The sequence below is a fragment of the Notolepis coatsorum genome (genome assembly GCF_963971535.1).
Source record: "Notolepis coatsorum genome assembly, chromosome: 9".
Taxonomy (NCBI): domain Eukaryota; kingdom Metazoa; phylum Chordata; class Actinopteri; order Aulopiformes; family Paralepididae; genus Notolepis; species Notolepis coatsorum.
The window spans coordinates 139,644,137-139,660,786 of NC_140173.1; the positions used below are offsets into that span (position 1 = coordinate 139,644,137).

At 43.0% G+C, this 16,650-nt stretch overlaps 1 protein-coding gene across 1 annotated transcript in view; it reads left to right on the forward strand.

Annotated features, from left to right (window-relative positions):
- Positions 1-16,650, forward strand: part of LOC311234782 (adhesion G protein-coupled receptor B3-like) — a gene marked incomplete at both ends in the record, with an annotated part of 96,442 nt that overhangs the window by 46,179 nt on the left and 33,613 nt on the right. The window contains one exon of the mRNA XM_084322026.1: positions 258-359. Coding sequence (XP_084178152.1) covers positions 258-359 — 102 coding nt within the window. The remainder of the gene's footprint in view (positions 1-257; positions 360-16,650) is intronic.

Below are 16,650 nucleotides of genomic sequence, written 5' to 3' on the forward strand. Positions count from 1 at the left end.
TCATCAGGAAGGGTACAACTCATTCAGCTGAGTAACAATGTTCATCAAACAGTGACGAAACTTGGGTGCTGCGGTGTTGAGTGCATAGTAGTAGAGACATACAGTATTAGTATAGTAGGTAGTAAATATAGACATGGAAGATTATTTAGTGGAAGAGTGCATGATAGTAGAAGACAGTAAGAGTGTTCCTCTGGGCAGCCATTGGAAATATAGGCATCAAGTTAGTAACGGCTTGAATTTATCTTTTAATTCCACAGCCCCGTACGAGATCTGTCCCGAGGACTACGCAGTATCAATGGTGTGGAGAAGAACGCCTTCGGGAGAGCTGGCCTTCAACAGGTGTCCACCCAATGCCACCGGTAAGAATATGGGCAACTAGCAAATTGTACCCCAATGGCTGACTTATGTGTAGAAGAAGAAGAAGAAGAAGAAGAAGAAGAAGAAGAAGTCTTTATTTGTCATGCAGATTTTAACACACATGGGATGGGCGACCCACACACACATCGCTGAATGAAATGTTCGCTGCACTTCCCATCCCCATTGTCGGGCAGCCGGGAGCAGACAAGTTTATTAGTGTTATTTTTAAAATCTTTTTATTATAAAAAATAAATGTATTTTTACAATTTGAGTACACATGCACTTAATTACAATACTGTACATATTTTTTATATTATTTTTTATAAAACAAAAGTTATCTTTGTGACCCTGAGTGTAGGCTTGACAAACAAATAGTATACTTGTATAACGTAGGTAAGGGATAATGTATAGCTACGAGGTCATTGTCGCAAAATACTTGACCGACACTGCGTTCTAAACGCAGTGAAGGTCAATTATTTTGCGACAATGACCGAGTATAGCTATACATTATCCCGCGTATTACAGGGCTAACTTACTAACAATAGACGTAATTCATTTTATACCATCGACAAGACGAGATCAAATGCAGACGCGGTTGTTCTGTTGCTCTCGTTGGAGGAAATATCACAATGGGCTTGATTACACCTGATGCAGTGCAGCTGTGCATATGGTAAAGCTGAGTATTTTAGGTTTGAATTTCGCAGTGTCAACGTATACATTATCCCGCTTATTACAGGGCTAACTTACCAACAATATAATTCATTTTACACCATCGACAAGACGAGATCAAATGCGTGGTGTACTGTCGAGACCTGCCTCGGACAGGCGCTGCACAGCCGTGCTCCGCAGGCTGTGCATGGTATAACGCTGCGAGAGTCCGGCTGCGAGGCTATCTTTCCCCTAACAGCAGTCATTATTGCGCGTTGCCCATAGCAGCGGTGAATTATCGAGAAATAATTGACCACTGCTAGGGGCAACGGAGCGCTATTGACCAATCACAAGCAAGCATTTTGGCGAATGTTAAAACGCCATGTAATAAGCTTGGATAATACTCCCACAGTCAGCCCCAGTGCTGCTTGGTAACGCATTACTAGTAATAATAATACTTTTCCCACTAACAAGTGGTGTACCATCCAATTACTACTTCCATTTCAGTTATAATATTACAGTTACGCCATCAAAAAATAACTCATTGCTCCATTACTTTGATTTTGTCAAGACCAAATATGACAAGAACGTCATTGTGATCTGTAATCTATCCAAACTCCGCTCAAGCCATAGGTGTTCATTAAAAGAGAATCCAATGTCAAAAGTCGGCACTCTAAAAGTCTGCACTCTAAAAGTCGGCACTCTAAAGTTCGGCACTCTAAAAATCGGCACTCTAAAAATCGGCACTCTAAAAGTCGGCACTCTAAAAGTCTGCACTCTAAAAGTCTGCACTCTAAAAATCAGCACACTAAAAGTTGGCACTCTAAAGGTCGGCACTCTAAAAGCCGGCACTCTAAAAGTTGGCACTCTAAAGGTTGGCACTCTAAAGGTTGGCACTCTAAAAGTCGGCATTCTAAAGGTCAGCACTCTAAAGGTCGGCACTCTAAAAGTCTGCACTCTAAAGGTCGGCACTCTAAAAATCGGCACTCTAAAAATCGGCACTCTAAAAGTCGGCACTCTAAAAGTCTGCACTCTAAAAGTCTGCACTCTAAAAATCAGCACACTAAAAGTTGGCACTCTAAAGGTCGGCACTCTAAAAGCCGGCACTCTAAAAGTTGGCACTCTAAAGGTTGGCACTCTAAAGGTTGGCACTCTAAAAGTCGGCATTCTAAAGGTCAGCACTCTAAAGGTCGGCACTCTAAAAGTCTGCACTCTAAAGGTCGGCACTCTAAAAGTCAGCACTCTAAAAGTCTGCACTCTAAAAGTCGGCACTCTAAAGGTCAGCACTCTAAAGGTCGGCACTCTAAAAGTCTGCACTCTAAAAGTCAGCACTCTAAAAGTCTGCACTCTAAAGGTCGGCACTCTAAAAGTCTGCACTCTAAAAGTCTGCACTCTAAAAGTCGGCACTCTAAAAGTCCACACTCTAAAAGTCGGCACTCTAAAAGTCTGCACTCTAAAGGTTGGCACTCTAAAAGTTGGCACTCTAAAGGTCGGCACTCTAAAAGTCGGCACTCTAAAAGGATGAGAGGGCGCTGATGCTTCTTTACTCAGGTTACTGTATTTACTGTATTTCATGGAGGCAGGTGGAATCCTTGACCCTACTGGGTAGAGTTAAAGTTCAAGAGTAGCTAAAACCATCAGCTTCATCCTTTTTGAGTGAGAGAGGAGCCCGACTTCTCCTCCTTTCCACTTCAAGAAATGCGACCCGGAATCTCTCGAAACACCTGCTACAACAGCACAACAACGAGTTGTTTAAAAAAAAGAAAACTGTCCTTCATCAATTGAAGCCAGCTGTGCTTCTGATGAAGCGTGAAGCGGTCTTGTTACCAAACTTATAATGCTGCAGGGGGGGAAAGCTGCTGGTTTTCACTTAACCGAGCGATCACACCGGAGGCGCTGCGCACCGCGCCTGGGTGCTCCGTTGGAAAACAATGATGTAGCGCTGTCGTCGTGGCAGCCTGCGCGTCTGGTTTGAAAGCCCCTTGAGGTGTTGCTACCCCCTGACGCCATCGTTCACAAATGCACAGATGAAGTAGCCTATGTTGTACAGGATTTTGACAGTAAGAAAGGTAGCAAAGTCATGTAACGAACTAACATAACAAATCACTACTCCCAAAGAGTAACAATAATAATAATAATAACTGGACTTTGAAGAAGTCTTTATTCAGCATGCAGTGACACACACGTGTGATGGGTGGCACACATGCAATTTGTGTTGGGTCACCGATGGGTTTGAGTCTCTGCACTTGGTCCCCGCGCCCCGGGGAGCGGGGACCAATCCAAGTGCTCCTGTCCGTCTTCGTCAGGGACACGACAGCGTTAGCGATCTGTTGTGCATGTTTTTCCATTGGGTTTCTCTTATCGGGGGGGGGGGGGGCCTTGCGAGCACGGGGAGAACATGCAAACTCCACACAGAAAGGCCTGGGAGATACCGCACCTGGTTACTTGGAACAACATGTAAACCTGGTTCCCAAGCGGGAATCGAACCCTGGACCGTCTAGCTGTGAGGCGGCAGTGTTAACCACTACACCACCGTGCCGAGTAATGAGTAAAGTAATGTTATTTTTTTAAATGAGTAACATATAACAAGGAATATTTTTTTTTAGTAACGCACCCAACACCGGTCAGCCCATAGGCCAACAACGGTATAGACACACTTCCTGTTTTGTGTTTGTTTTTTGTTTGTTTGTTTGTTTGTTTGTTTGTTTGTTTGTTTGTTTGTTTGTTTGTTTGTTTGTTTGTTTGTTATGGACCTACTGTATGACCTGACCCTCTTCCTGGCCCCTCGTCTTGTTGGGGTGGATTTGAAGCTGTTCACTGCCCAGGTTGCCTCACTATGGGCTGCCTTGCAATGCAGCGGCAGCTGGGCTCTCCTTGGCCAGCGAGAGACAGCGGGCCACAGGGTCTCCATGCTCCACGTTGCTCTAGAGCAGTGGTTCCCAAAGTGTGGTGCGCGCACCCCTTGTGGTGCGCGAGCGCCCTCTAGGTGGTGCGTGACATGAAAAGGCTAATGGTGGTAAATTTTTTTTTTTTTTTTTTTTACAATAAAATTATAAAAATCTTAGTCAAACCTTTAGTATTATGGATATTAAACATGCTGGCAGAGTACATGCATCCATGTTGTCGTGAACATTTTAATTAAATAAAGAAATTCCCTATCCATAGTCGCTGTGGGAAGAGATAAAATAAAAAATTAAATAAAATAAATTCCCTACCTACTCATGGCCTTGACTGACAACCAACAGGAACCAAACAATATTTTTTTTTATGCCTAATAAATATAACTAATATACATTATTTCAAATGGGGATTTTCACTGTGTACTGTAAATCATGAAATTCAAGAAACGTTTTTAATAAAAAACATACGTTTTAATAATAATAATAAACAATAATGTCTCGGCGTGTCTGACACAGGTGTGCTTCATCTGTGCACGGAGACCAGCAACAATTTTTTCTAACCCATTGGGGTGTGCGTCAGCTAGGTCGGGAGGTGACAGGGGGTGCACGGCCAAAAAAGTTTGGGAACCGCTGCTCTAGAGAACTAGACAGCTTTGTGTTTTAGCCTGTTTTCACATTTGTTTAGTTTTCCTCTAGGGCCTTTTTTGACCAGTATCATACTCACCATAGTTTCCTTTAAAACAAGGACACACAGATTCATGGATGCTCGTATATATACAGTATACTGAACTGGTGCCATGATGCCAGTCTCTCTCCTCCAAATCACCAAAGCCAATAACTCATCAAGGAGAAGCCGCCTATTCTCAGTCCTCCTTGCCCCACAATGGTGGAACGAACCGCCCACCACAGTTAGGACAGCCGAAACCTGTCCAATCTTTCGCCGTCGACTAAAGACGCACTTCTTCAACCATTATCTGAAATGAAAAAAATTGAAGATCTAACCCTAACTAACCTTAATGTCATGCACTTGTCCTAATAAACTAACCTACACTGTAGCACTCAACACTTTGATGAACATTGTTACTCAGCTGATAGAGTTGTGCCCTTCCTGATGACTTGTCGTACAGAACTTGTAAGTCACTTTGGATAAAAGCGTCAGCTAAATGACTAAATGTAAATAGGTGTGCCAGTGTAGCCTAGTTCCCAACAGTCACGAAATACAGTACACTCCAAATACAACTCCAAAACGTTCCTGTAAACATATTGTGACCTGTGTATGTATATATGGTGAATTTTTTTTTTACAATGACGGTAAGCTATAGGCTAACAGAGCGGCTGTTCCCTAAGCCTAATGCATGCACAGAGAAGAAAAGGCTATGTATCTGCTTGTCTAACTCCAGGGTAGATGGCAAATAAGCTAATTTCAGAAAAAGTTGGCATGTTCCTTTAACGTAGCTACAATATAGCAACTCACTGCAGCACCCACTTTACACACTTTAGAACACCTAAACACACTTTACACTTTATATTTATTGGTAAAGGATTTGCACTACAACTCGTACACCTTACTGTAAATTGTACCTAAATTGTACCTCATCCCATTTCTGCTCTGCACTATATAGTATTGTACATTAGTACATTGCATAGTGTATATTGTATGGTAACTCAGTTACTTCTATTCTGCATCGAACATTGTACATATGTCTATACTGAACACTGTGACCTCTATTGTTACTTCTATTTTACATGCTATACTATTTTATTTCATACTTATCTTGTCTAACACAGTCTCTGGAGCGAAACAGTAAGAAGCATTTTGTATAAAAGTATTCTGTACTTCTGTATGACAACTATTAAAGAAACTTGAAACTTGATATAGACGCAGCTCAGAATGTCATGTAAATACTTACAGTAGCGTGCATCTACCCTGGTTTTGGAAAAACATGCTATACCCTATAATCACGACCCAGGAAGTCAGTCAAATGTAATGGTGTTCAACCTAATGGAGCGCTCATACCGTGGTGTGTCGATGTTGTGTGGGAGTAAATGGACTGCAGATGGACTGCATATATGGAAGTGTTATTGGGGTTGATGTCAAGTCAACCTAATGCTTGTGACTCTCATGCTGAGTTCTCACTTGCTTTCTGACAGCAGTGCCTTCATTTCAAATGACAGGATGCATTAGCGCTGTGTTGCCATGGCTACGCGTATGCTAACTTGACTTCTCGCTGTGCTCATAATACATCAAGAACTAAGCCAGATGTTGTGAAAGTGGCTAAATTATTTAATAAAGAAAAAGTTTTTGACGCTAACTGCATGCCCTAATGAAAAAGTGTGGTAGTATGATGACATTGTATGAATAATTTAAGACAGTAAATGTTATGTATCACCATCGTACAACTTTTGTACTTAGCCTGTGTTAAGCCATAAGGTCCCCCAATTGTGGGACCCTGCTTTTCTTTATCATAGATCGATCAATAGAGACTGTATTAGATCCCCAATTATCATATCATGGTATCATTGGAAAGCCACACTCATTGGCTACAACCCTGTCCAAATTTTTTCGAGATCGCCAAATGATTGACGGAGCTAGAGCCCCCGGAGGTCGGGGGTGGTAATGTGTACTTTGGCACATATCAGCATGTAACTCGAGAACCGCTGAATGGATTTTGTCACCTGAAAGGGCAATTGACAGGCAACCAATAGGGCTTTAATTCTATCTATATATATTGTATTAAAAGAAATGCACACCCGAGCCGCTAGAGGTCGGCAAAGTGGCATGTCGTGAATCGTCCTCATTGGATGTTAAGATGTTTTATTTTTTGTAATTTTTTTTAGGTAAGAGTAAATACCATAACCCTATCAAAACAGCAGTCAAAGTGTATATTTTCATTTGTACCGATTTGTAAGATTTACCGAAAATAAGAACTTATCGGAAAAATGCTAATTATATTTCTTTGATCGTAAAACCGTGAGGAAATGACTAAATCCAGATTTAACCCTGCCATTTGAAAAGAGGAGCCTTTTCCCTATCCATAGTTGTATGATTTGGCCATAATAAGGTCAAGGTCAAGTTCAAGGTCAAATATGAATTTATAATTAAAATCGATTATCATTTATTACTGTATCTACAAATCATTCTGTTTAATCATCTTCCCTTTATTCATTTGGTTAGATTTTTGTACACTTTATCGGAATGAGCTCAGTGAGCAAGCTCGGTTCGCGCACAATTGTAACATGGTGTTATTCACCGGCACAGATGCAAAAAAATATCATCATTTATATTCTCCTTTTTTTCCATTACAATTTACTCAAGCCTAGTAACAGACACAATATTTCTGACACTGGGAATACATACCCCCAGGTCCCTAGATGTTCCTAGATAACCAAGAACATGCAAATTGACCTTGCCCTTGTAGAAGTGGAGCAATCTTCCATTTACTTGGGCATGTACCTTTAGGCGAAATGTCTGAAAATAGGGCTACAGGTTAATTTAGTTTACTCCGTTTATTTGATCAGGGACAGTGCATATCAATCAACAGTTATACATTTATAAATGAATATAAATTAAAAACTGTAAATATGCCAACATTAGCAGGGTTGATCGTTTTCAGTTGTAGTCCCTGGGCTAGATGTTTAAGCCTCAAATAACACCATGGTATAATCCAGTTTAAACCATGACACTGATGGCCATATCATGGTATAATCCAGTAAAACCATGATATGGATGGTGGTGATATCATGGTCACTACCATCTTGACCAAATAATTATGGAAATACCATGATACTCTTTCACAAGAGTATAGTGTAGCCTATGTCGAACACCCTCATTTCATTAAAATAGATCACATTCACAAGCGATTTAGATCAACTTTACAACTGCAAGTACATGGGCTGTCCAAAAAATATTCAAACCATATTTATGTGTTTTTTTTCAGTGCAAGGGGTCAATTGGTCTAGTTTTCAACCCTGTGTGCTATTCTTCTGCACGGGCTGTGTAGGGTGTGTGGAAGGCAGGGAGCATGCAGCTGATGCCAGCACTCACCAACATCACCCATGGGTAGGGATGGGAATTGATAAGATTTTATCGATACGATTCCATTATAGATTCTGCTTATCGATGCGATTCTTTATCGCTTCCCTTGTCGATTCCTGCTAAATGTATACTTTGAATAAATCAATTGGAAATGCAACAGAACTAAGCTGGTTAGAATAACAACATGCAGAGGCGGTTAGGTGGCCGAGCGGAGATTGCGTTCGTCACCAACCCCGGAGCTGTGAGCTGGATTCGCCTGTTCGAGCTCCGGGGTTGTCACCAGCTTGGCTGGCCGTCTGCACTAATACAATTGGCTGTATTAGAGGGTGGGAGAAGCTGGCGGGGTGGGTCCGGGTCGTTGTAAACAGCGACTCCTACAGTTCGGTCGGGGCGCCTGCTAAGCGCGGATAGGACCTGAGGGGGATAGTGTGGTCCTCCCACACGCTACGCCCTCTCGATGAGAATCCGCGCTGCCAGGTGAAAAGAAGCGGTGATTGGCTGGACGTGTGTCGGAGGAAGCACGTGGTAGCCTCCACTCTCCCAGATGATCTGACGACTGTGGGGGGTAAGTGCGCAGCGACCAGGAAGGGACTGGGAATTGGCATACGACTAACATTGGGATGGGAGAAAATCGGAGGAAAATGGAGGGGGGAAAAGATCAACAAAAAAAATAAAAAGAATAACAACATGCAACTTGACATTTCTGATTGTCATTTATTCTTGAGCCCCCACCAAAATGGTCGCAATTTCAAGCCCTTACAAATTTAGTGACTGCTGCTCGGTGACACCCGTTCACCTTTTCCTGGGTCAGTTTACCCCGCGGCTGTGCTAGCGTGAAAGGATTTTCCTGAGGTGCGCGAGAACCACTAGCTGCAGCCTCCGTCTATTTTATTGTGATCGTCTAAAATGGATGAAATGGGAGAATATTTATACAGTGAAAGCATTCATTTTCATTTAGGTTTTCCTAGTCCAAGGAATCAAATAGTCTGCTATGACTGCATGCGTGGCGCTAACGTTATTGTTTTAAAATGCGCAACTGTCCGAAAAACATGGCATCGATAAGAGGAATCGATAGTCACAGAGGCATGCGATTCCAGGAGTCGGACAATTAGGAGCCGGTTCCCAACCGGTTCCGGTTCTCGATTCCCATCCCTACCCATGGGTGTCAACATATTCCACTTCCCTGCTGCTCATGGCCCCTTGTTTGGTTTAGTTGCTTGTTGAGTGACTCTTTTGTTAGTTGCCTTTTGGAGTGACATTTTGTTTGGGCTCTAAGGGAATATAACACTGTATTATTAAAGTGATGTGTGAACTCATATTGTTGACCTTCACTCACAGCCCTGTCAGCTTGTTGGAGCCTTAAGACCCCCCCCCCCACACACACACACTTCATTCACACAAACGTGAAAAAGATTCGCAAGACCTTTTTATCACTCTGATATGGCAATAATTCAATATTTAAAGGTAGAATGTTTGGTGTTGCACTTCGTTTACATAGCTTACACCTCAGGCTCTGCCAACGCAGAGACATTCACGGTATGATAAGTGACTAAACTCCACACAGCAGACCAAAACATACAACTATAAACCAAGTGCAATACCGAGCGGGGCCCTTTTGTTTAGAGGTCGGTGTTTGATGCCATTGCAGAGTCAACCTTCAAAGGGCAATTCCCCTCATTTTCAACCTAAATTGTAATGTTCTATCATCAGGCATCGCGCAGATTTATTCCGACCACAGTGTCATCAATAGGACCACTGTTGTGTTTTTAGACTCTGGTTCAGCTACAGCTACAAGCCACACTGCACAACATCCTCAGAAAAACATAACAAAACATCCCTTTCTGTCACTGAAACACCCACACCACCACGATGAGACACACCTTTAGTTCATTTTCATCCCATCGTTGACAAATAAAAAGTATCACGGTAGTTTGACGGTATTTTTTGTTTTACCATGGCTTTTGATTGATTGATTGAAAACTTTATTAACAGATTGCAGAATGGGTACAATACAGTACGGCTCAATACACACAATTGTTAAGGGGATGCAGACCAGAGAAAGACTTTCGTCTTGTTTACATCAGGGTCCCCCATTTTCAATTCATAGTGACATATAATGACACACATGACATACAGATAGACAGTACTGCTACATCTATACATTTATGACATACCAGATTTGCAAATACAGTACTGTTTGTGATACAAAAAGAGTCCAGAAAAGGGAGTATATACATTTGACGTAAAAACTGTACATTGGAGGAGGTTTGGTGGGGTTGGGTGGGGGGGGGGGTTGGGGGGTGGAACACTGTACAACTGTACAAGCAAAACTGTACATTGGAATATTGACAACCAAATATGATGGTGTCGGCCATCATATAAATAACCATAAAAGTCACGTATACCTAGCCAATTCCAGGCTTAAATAATACCATGTTATGATCTAATTTAAAACCTTGATTACCGACGGTAATATCATGACATTTTCATAATTTCGTTGGTGCTTTTTCCCACCAAGAGAAGACATTTGACATTTTCTTTTAGGAATGAAGACGAGAGAAAGCCGGAGGTTTAAACGCTCCGTGGCAATAACAGGTTTACAAGTGCCGATGCAGCAGCAGTCGCAGAGTGTCTCAGTGTTACAAGGGCATTTGTTTTTTGGCTGCTTTTGGGAGACATTTATTGGCCGTGCGCACGGCTGCCTCTGTGGATTGTATTGCTTCCCGGCAGAGCGGTGGTCACAACACAACTCACTCAACAAACACCGACGAGACGTTGGTCGTCGGAATCAATCGATATGATGCCAGATGACAGAAGAACGGGGTCTGGGGGTGGAAAACAAAAATAACTGGGAATTATCCCGTAGATAAATAACATGTCATGGTGCTTGAGATACTCTACTGCAGTTCTGACATATAACTGAGCTTTATAACGCTTTCGCATTCCATAGACCAAAACGAATAGCGTGTAACCTTACATCTCCACATTTCCTGTCTTATTTTGGGTGGTGGGGGCTATACTCATTTGTTGACATTTTTGGATCACTGATTGGGCCTTTAAAAAAATCGAACATCCAATGACATTTTGTTAAAAAAAAATCTAACTCTGGACAAAATGTCAAATGAAACGTTATAATTCTAAGCCCCAACGAAGAGAAAGAGAGAGGGAGAGACAGAGGGAGAGGGAGAGAGGAGAGAGAGAGGGGGGGGGGTGATGAATTCTTCAGCTCCCGATCTTCACATCTAAAGTCTACTTGTCACAAGATCACAGGGGGTCAGTGAAGATCTTACAAGTGATCTCACCCCATCGCTGCACCTATTTTGGGCGATTCTCACCTACGCTCGCAGACGGCACCGAGACGCAGCAGCCTGCACTGACCTTTAGGAATGTCACAGACAATATATTTCACCTGAGACGTGCTGCCTTGTCATCCCCACCCAGTGTAGCGGTCGATTAATTGTTTAATGCGAGCCTTGCAACAGAAGTAAAGTCCTTGAACCCAAGTAAAATAAAAAAATATATTATACTAGTATTACTAAAGTTTGGTTACATCGAAACTTATTACTTAGTACTTAGTGTGTTAATAGTTGATGATAACTGAAGAGGATGAAGAGTGATATATTGAAATGACACTTTTGACGTATTTTTGGTTGCTTTTTCTTAAAACAAAATAGACATTTATTACACTCCTGCTGCGTGCCGTGAGGAGGAGGAAGCCGCTAGAAGCAGCATGATCCACACACACATACCTTCCACTAAACGGGGGTAGAAGCCTTGGCTATAAAAGTGAGATGAAATGGTCCTGGGGTGTAGTAAATTTTGGAGGGAAGTAGGGAAGCTCAGTGGGGTGTACAGCGGCGGGAGCATCCGGCTCCTCCTCCTCCTCCTCCTCCTCCTCCTGCTCATCCTCCTCCTCCTCCTCCTTTTCCTCCTGCTCCTCCTCCTCCTTTTCCTCCTGCTCATCCTCCTCCTCCTCCTCCTCCTTTTCCTCCTGCTCCTCCTCCTCCTTTCCTCCTGCTCATCCTCCTCATCCTCCTTTTCCTCCTGCTCCTCCTCCTCCTTTTCCTCCTGCTCATCCTCCTCCTCCTGCCTTTTTGGTGGAGATGGAGGTGTAGGAGGTGGTGTTTGTTTTGGTGTTTGGTATTGTTTTGTTCTTATCTCACGCAACCCTGTGTGTGTGTGTGTGTGTGTGTGTGTGTGTGTGCGTGCATGCGCGCGTGTGTGTGTGTGCGTGTGCGTGTGCATGTGAGAGAGAGAGAGAGAGAGAGAGAGAGAGAGAGAGAGAGAGAGAGAGAGAGAGAGAGAGAGAGAGAGAGAGAGAGAGAGAGAGAGAGAGAGAGAGAGAGCTCATGAATTGCGTGATATTTACGCCAGAGGGAGATGCTGGGTGCCGTGGGACTTTCTTTACAACTGGAGGTTGTGGCACCTGTGTCGGGGAGCGTGGGGGGGGTGATGAGCCAGGTGCCCTCGGGCGGTGACAGCTGGGGAGGGGCGGTGTTCAGGCCCCCGTGCAGTAGGAGCTGGAAGGGCTCTGCATGGTGTGTGTGTGTGTGTGTGTGTGTGTGCATGTGCGTGTGCGTGTGCGTGTGCGTGTGTGTGCGTGTGTGTGTGCGTGCGTGCGCGTGTGTGTGTGTGCGTGTGTTTGTGTGTGTGCGTGCATGCATGCGTGTGTGTGTGTGTTTCTTTTTTTTTTTTTATCATCTAATCACTGTGTAGGTATAGCTACATTATTATGCTGTGGGAATTTGACATGTAGATGAAACAATTTCTTTTTTACAAACATTTCACATGTAAACACGTTTTGTATAGCTGTATAGAGTAGGTAGTAATAATTAAAGCATGATGCCAGTATAATTCAATTTCTTAATTATTTTCAACATAGCCCATAAAAAGACCAAAACCTACTATGCATTTCTCCTACTTACAAGTGTGGTCCACCCAGCCACCAGCAGATTATAGCTCATGCCCAGAAATCTATGTTTGTGAGCTGTATTTAATGATTTTAGCAACACAATGGCATCAGAACATATGGCTTCCTGGTCGAGAGCTCCCAATGTGAGTAGGGAGAGTATTGAGAATAGAAGAAATGCATAGTAGGTTTTGGTCTTCTCATATTATAGGCTATGTTGACAATTAAAAAAAACAATTACACTTATCCGTTAACTCTTTCTCTGCCACGCATTAGCCTCATCCTTAGTAGCTGACGCCAGCGCTGTAAATGGTGGGAGTCGCTCACCTTGTTTGCAGGGCTATAACTATTTAAATATTATAGCTATATATGCAATACTATGGCCCATTTGACATCGAGTATCTATCGTTCAAGATGTGAAAAGGGAATATTTTTTCCATCCATACATTGTCGTTTTATACCGTGGTGAATATAAGTATAGTTTTAGAGTGGTCTGGGATAATTCCTGGAACGCTAGTAATAGGCCGCAACGGATATTATACTTAATCCATTGGCATTTCGTCCCTATACACGCTACAATAACAAATTCAAATGCATATCGGTATATTATGTTCCATCATGCATGCATGAAAGGGGGGGGGGGGGGGTCGTTTATGATTAATTGATTGTCAATAACGGCATTGGTTAGTACAACAGCATACATTGATCAGGGCAATGGCTATGAGAACAATGGACAACCAAAATGAAATTAACGTTAGATTGCTCTTACCTGTGGCCGATGATAATCCAAAAAGAATATTCCAATTATTTGATTGCCATCTGCTAGATTGTATGTCCATTTGGCCCACGTCATAACCCCCAAAAACATAATGATTCTGGCGCCGACTTTCAATGACGCACAGAGTCATACTTCCTTCAGAAAGTAAGTGCAACATCAGCCGCATACCACCAGGCAGCGGTATCGGACCGTTGCGATCTCAGACACATTGCCACACAGTTGCACAGCATACCAGGATGAATTATGAATGGAAATAGCGAATAAAAGAAATAACGATCATAATAACGTATATATACGTGGTTGGCGTTCAACGATTGGCGGGTTAACACGTATTCAATCGTTGTTGGCGGCCATTGAGTTAAAGGGGCACTTCACCAAAAATAAATGCTAATTTATTTTGCACATCATCTCACACAACAGTTTTGCACACATTCATATAGCTTGACAGTTATTGAGAGTAAATTAGTTTGAATATGACCACTGGTGATGTCATCAGTGACATTGAATCCTTGTTTTGCGTTCATTACAGCTCCATGAAAAGATGGAAAATAATAGGATTAATAATAATACCTTGTCTTATAGGGATTGCTACCTTATCATTTCATTGAGCTGCAATTAACACAACACAAGGATTCAATGTCCCTGTCAAACTCCTTTAGTCCAGAGTTTTTGGGATGTGTGTGAGATTATGTGAAAAATAAATCAGCATTGTTTTTTTCTTTTTGGTGAAGTGCCCCTTTAAAGTGTGCCCTGTATAAAAGCAATCTCTCCGTCGTCAAGAGCTCAATCAATTTGAGAGTAACACAAGAGAAAAAGAAATCTCTGCCAGTACCATTATGTTTCAGCCAGTGGCCCCGCGTTCCTTTTGTTTACGTTTTGATTGAGGATCGATTATTTAGCCGAACAACTGCATGCCTGAGCGAGCGCCCTTACAACAGGGGTGCGTGGGCACGTGGGCTACAACACTAGTGCAGCTGATAGTGCAGATTTGCAGAATGTACCCCGAGCTGCTCTCTTCCTCTCCTCTCAGAATGTACCCCGAGCTGCTCTCTTCCTCTCCTCTCAGAATGTTCCCCCGAGCTCCTCTCTCCCTCTCCTCTCAGAATGTACCCCGAGCTCCTCTCTTCCTCTCCTCTCAGAATGTCCCCCGAGCTCCTCTCTTCCTCTCCTCTCAGAATGTCCCCTGAGCTCCTCTCTTCCTCTCCTCTCAGAATGTACCCTGAGCTCCTCTCTTCCTCTCCTCTCAGAATGTTCCCTGAGCTGCTCTCTTCCTCTCCTCTCAGAATGTTCCCTGAGCTTGATTGATTGATTGATTGAAAACTTTATTAACAGATTGCAGAATGGGTACAGTACAGTACAGCTCAATACATACAATTGTTAAGGGAATGCAGACCAGAGAAAGACTTTCGTCTTGTTTACATCAGGGTCCCCCATTTTCAATTCATCGTAACATATATGACACACAGATAGACAGTACTGCTACATCTATACATTTATGACATACCAGATTTGCAAATACAGTACTGTTTGTGATACGAAAAGAGTCCAGAAAAGAAGTATATACATTTGACGTAGAAACTCTACATTGGAGGAGGTTGGGTAGGTGGGGTGGGGGGGAGGGGGGTACTGTACATTGGAGGTGGTTGGGTGGGTGGGGGGAGGTTGGGTAGGAGTTGGGGGGGGGAGGTTGGGTAGGAGTGGGGGGGTGGGGGAAACTGTACAACTGTACAAGCAACACTGTACATTGGAATATTGACAAGACCATACTTGGTCATTTTTACTGTACATTGGAGGGGGTTGTGTTAGGACATTTACATGGGCCAGTTTCGAGTTGCAGTCTCCCGTAGGTGTTTTTTGAGAGTGTTTTTGAAAGTGGGTAGTGATTCACATTCCTTTACAGCTTTGGGTAGTGCGTTCCACATTGATGTGGCATAATTGCGAAACGTGTTTAGTCCCTTGTTTGAGCCGAATCTTGTTTGAGCCGAATGTTTGAATGGCTTGGCACCGGGTTACCTCTCAGACCTGCTGGAACCCTATGTTCCTCCAAGGTCCCTCAGGTCCTCTGACAAGCTCCTCTTGGCCGTTCCAAACTCCAGGCTGAAGCTTAGGGGGGACCGTGCTTTTGCAGTGGCAGCCCAAAGCTCTGGAATGAGCTGCCACTGCATGTTAGGCAGGCCCCCACTCTGCAGGTGTTTAAATCACGCCTCAAACACACACTTATTTGCTCTGGCTTTTGTTTTTTAAACCGTTTTTGAGAGACTGGCCTTTTTTATGTGACACGTTGTACTGTTTTATTATGTGCTTTTATTCAATTTTTATGTTTTATGTTTTATCCTATGTTTGTGGACTTGTACAGCACTTTGGTCAACTTTGTTGTTTTAAATGTGCTATATAAATAAAGTGGATTGGATTGGATTGGTTTGAATCTGGGTTTAACATGATTTGTGGAGCTCCCTCTGGTGTTGTGATCGTGGTATTCACTGACCTTTGGGAAGTATTTTGACATGTACATGGGTACCTTGGTCGTGTAGTGTATCTTGTAGACCAGGCCCATTGCAAGTTGCTGTACTCTGTCGTCTACTCTAAGCCATCCTAGGTTGTCAAAGTGGGCAGGGGTGAGGTGGGTTCTAGGAGTAAGGTCAAGCAGTAGTCTGACCAGTTTGTTTTGAGATGTTTGTCATTTTGTTTTTAGCGCCTTTGAGGTGCTTTGGTACCATGAGGTGCAAGCATAGTCGTAGTACCCTTGAATGAGTGCTCCTGCCAGAGTCTTCAGGGTATTCTTGTTTACCAGTGAGGAGATCCGGTACAAGAATCGAGTTCGTTGGTTGACTTTTTTTATTACATTGGATGCCATTTTGTCACAGGAAAGATTTGCCTCTAGGATGGAACCCAGGTAGGTAATTTCATCTTTCCTTGTGACAATATTGTCACCCACTGTAACTGAGAAGCCGTCGGTCTTGCTGAGTTTGTTATTTGAACCGAAGAGAATGGACTCTGTTTTGCCCATGTGTAATGATAGTTT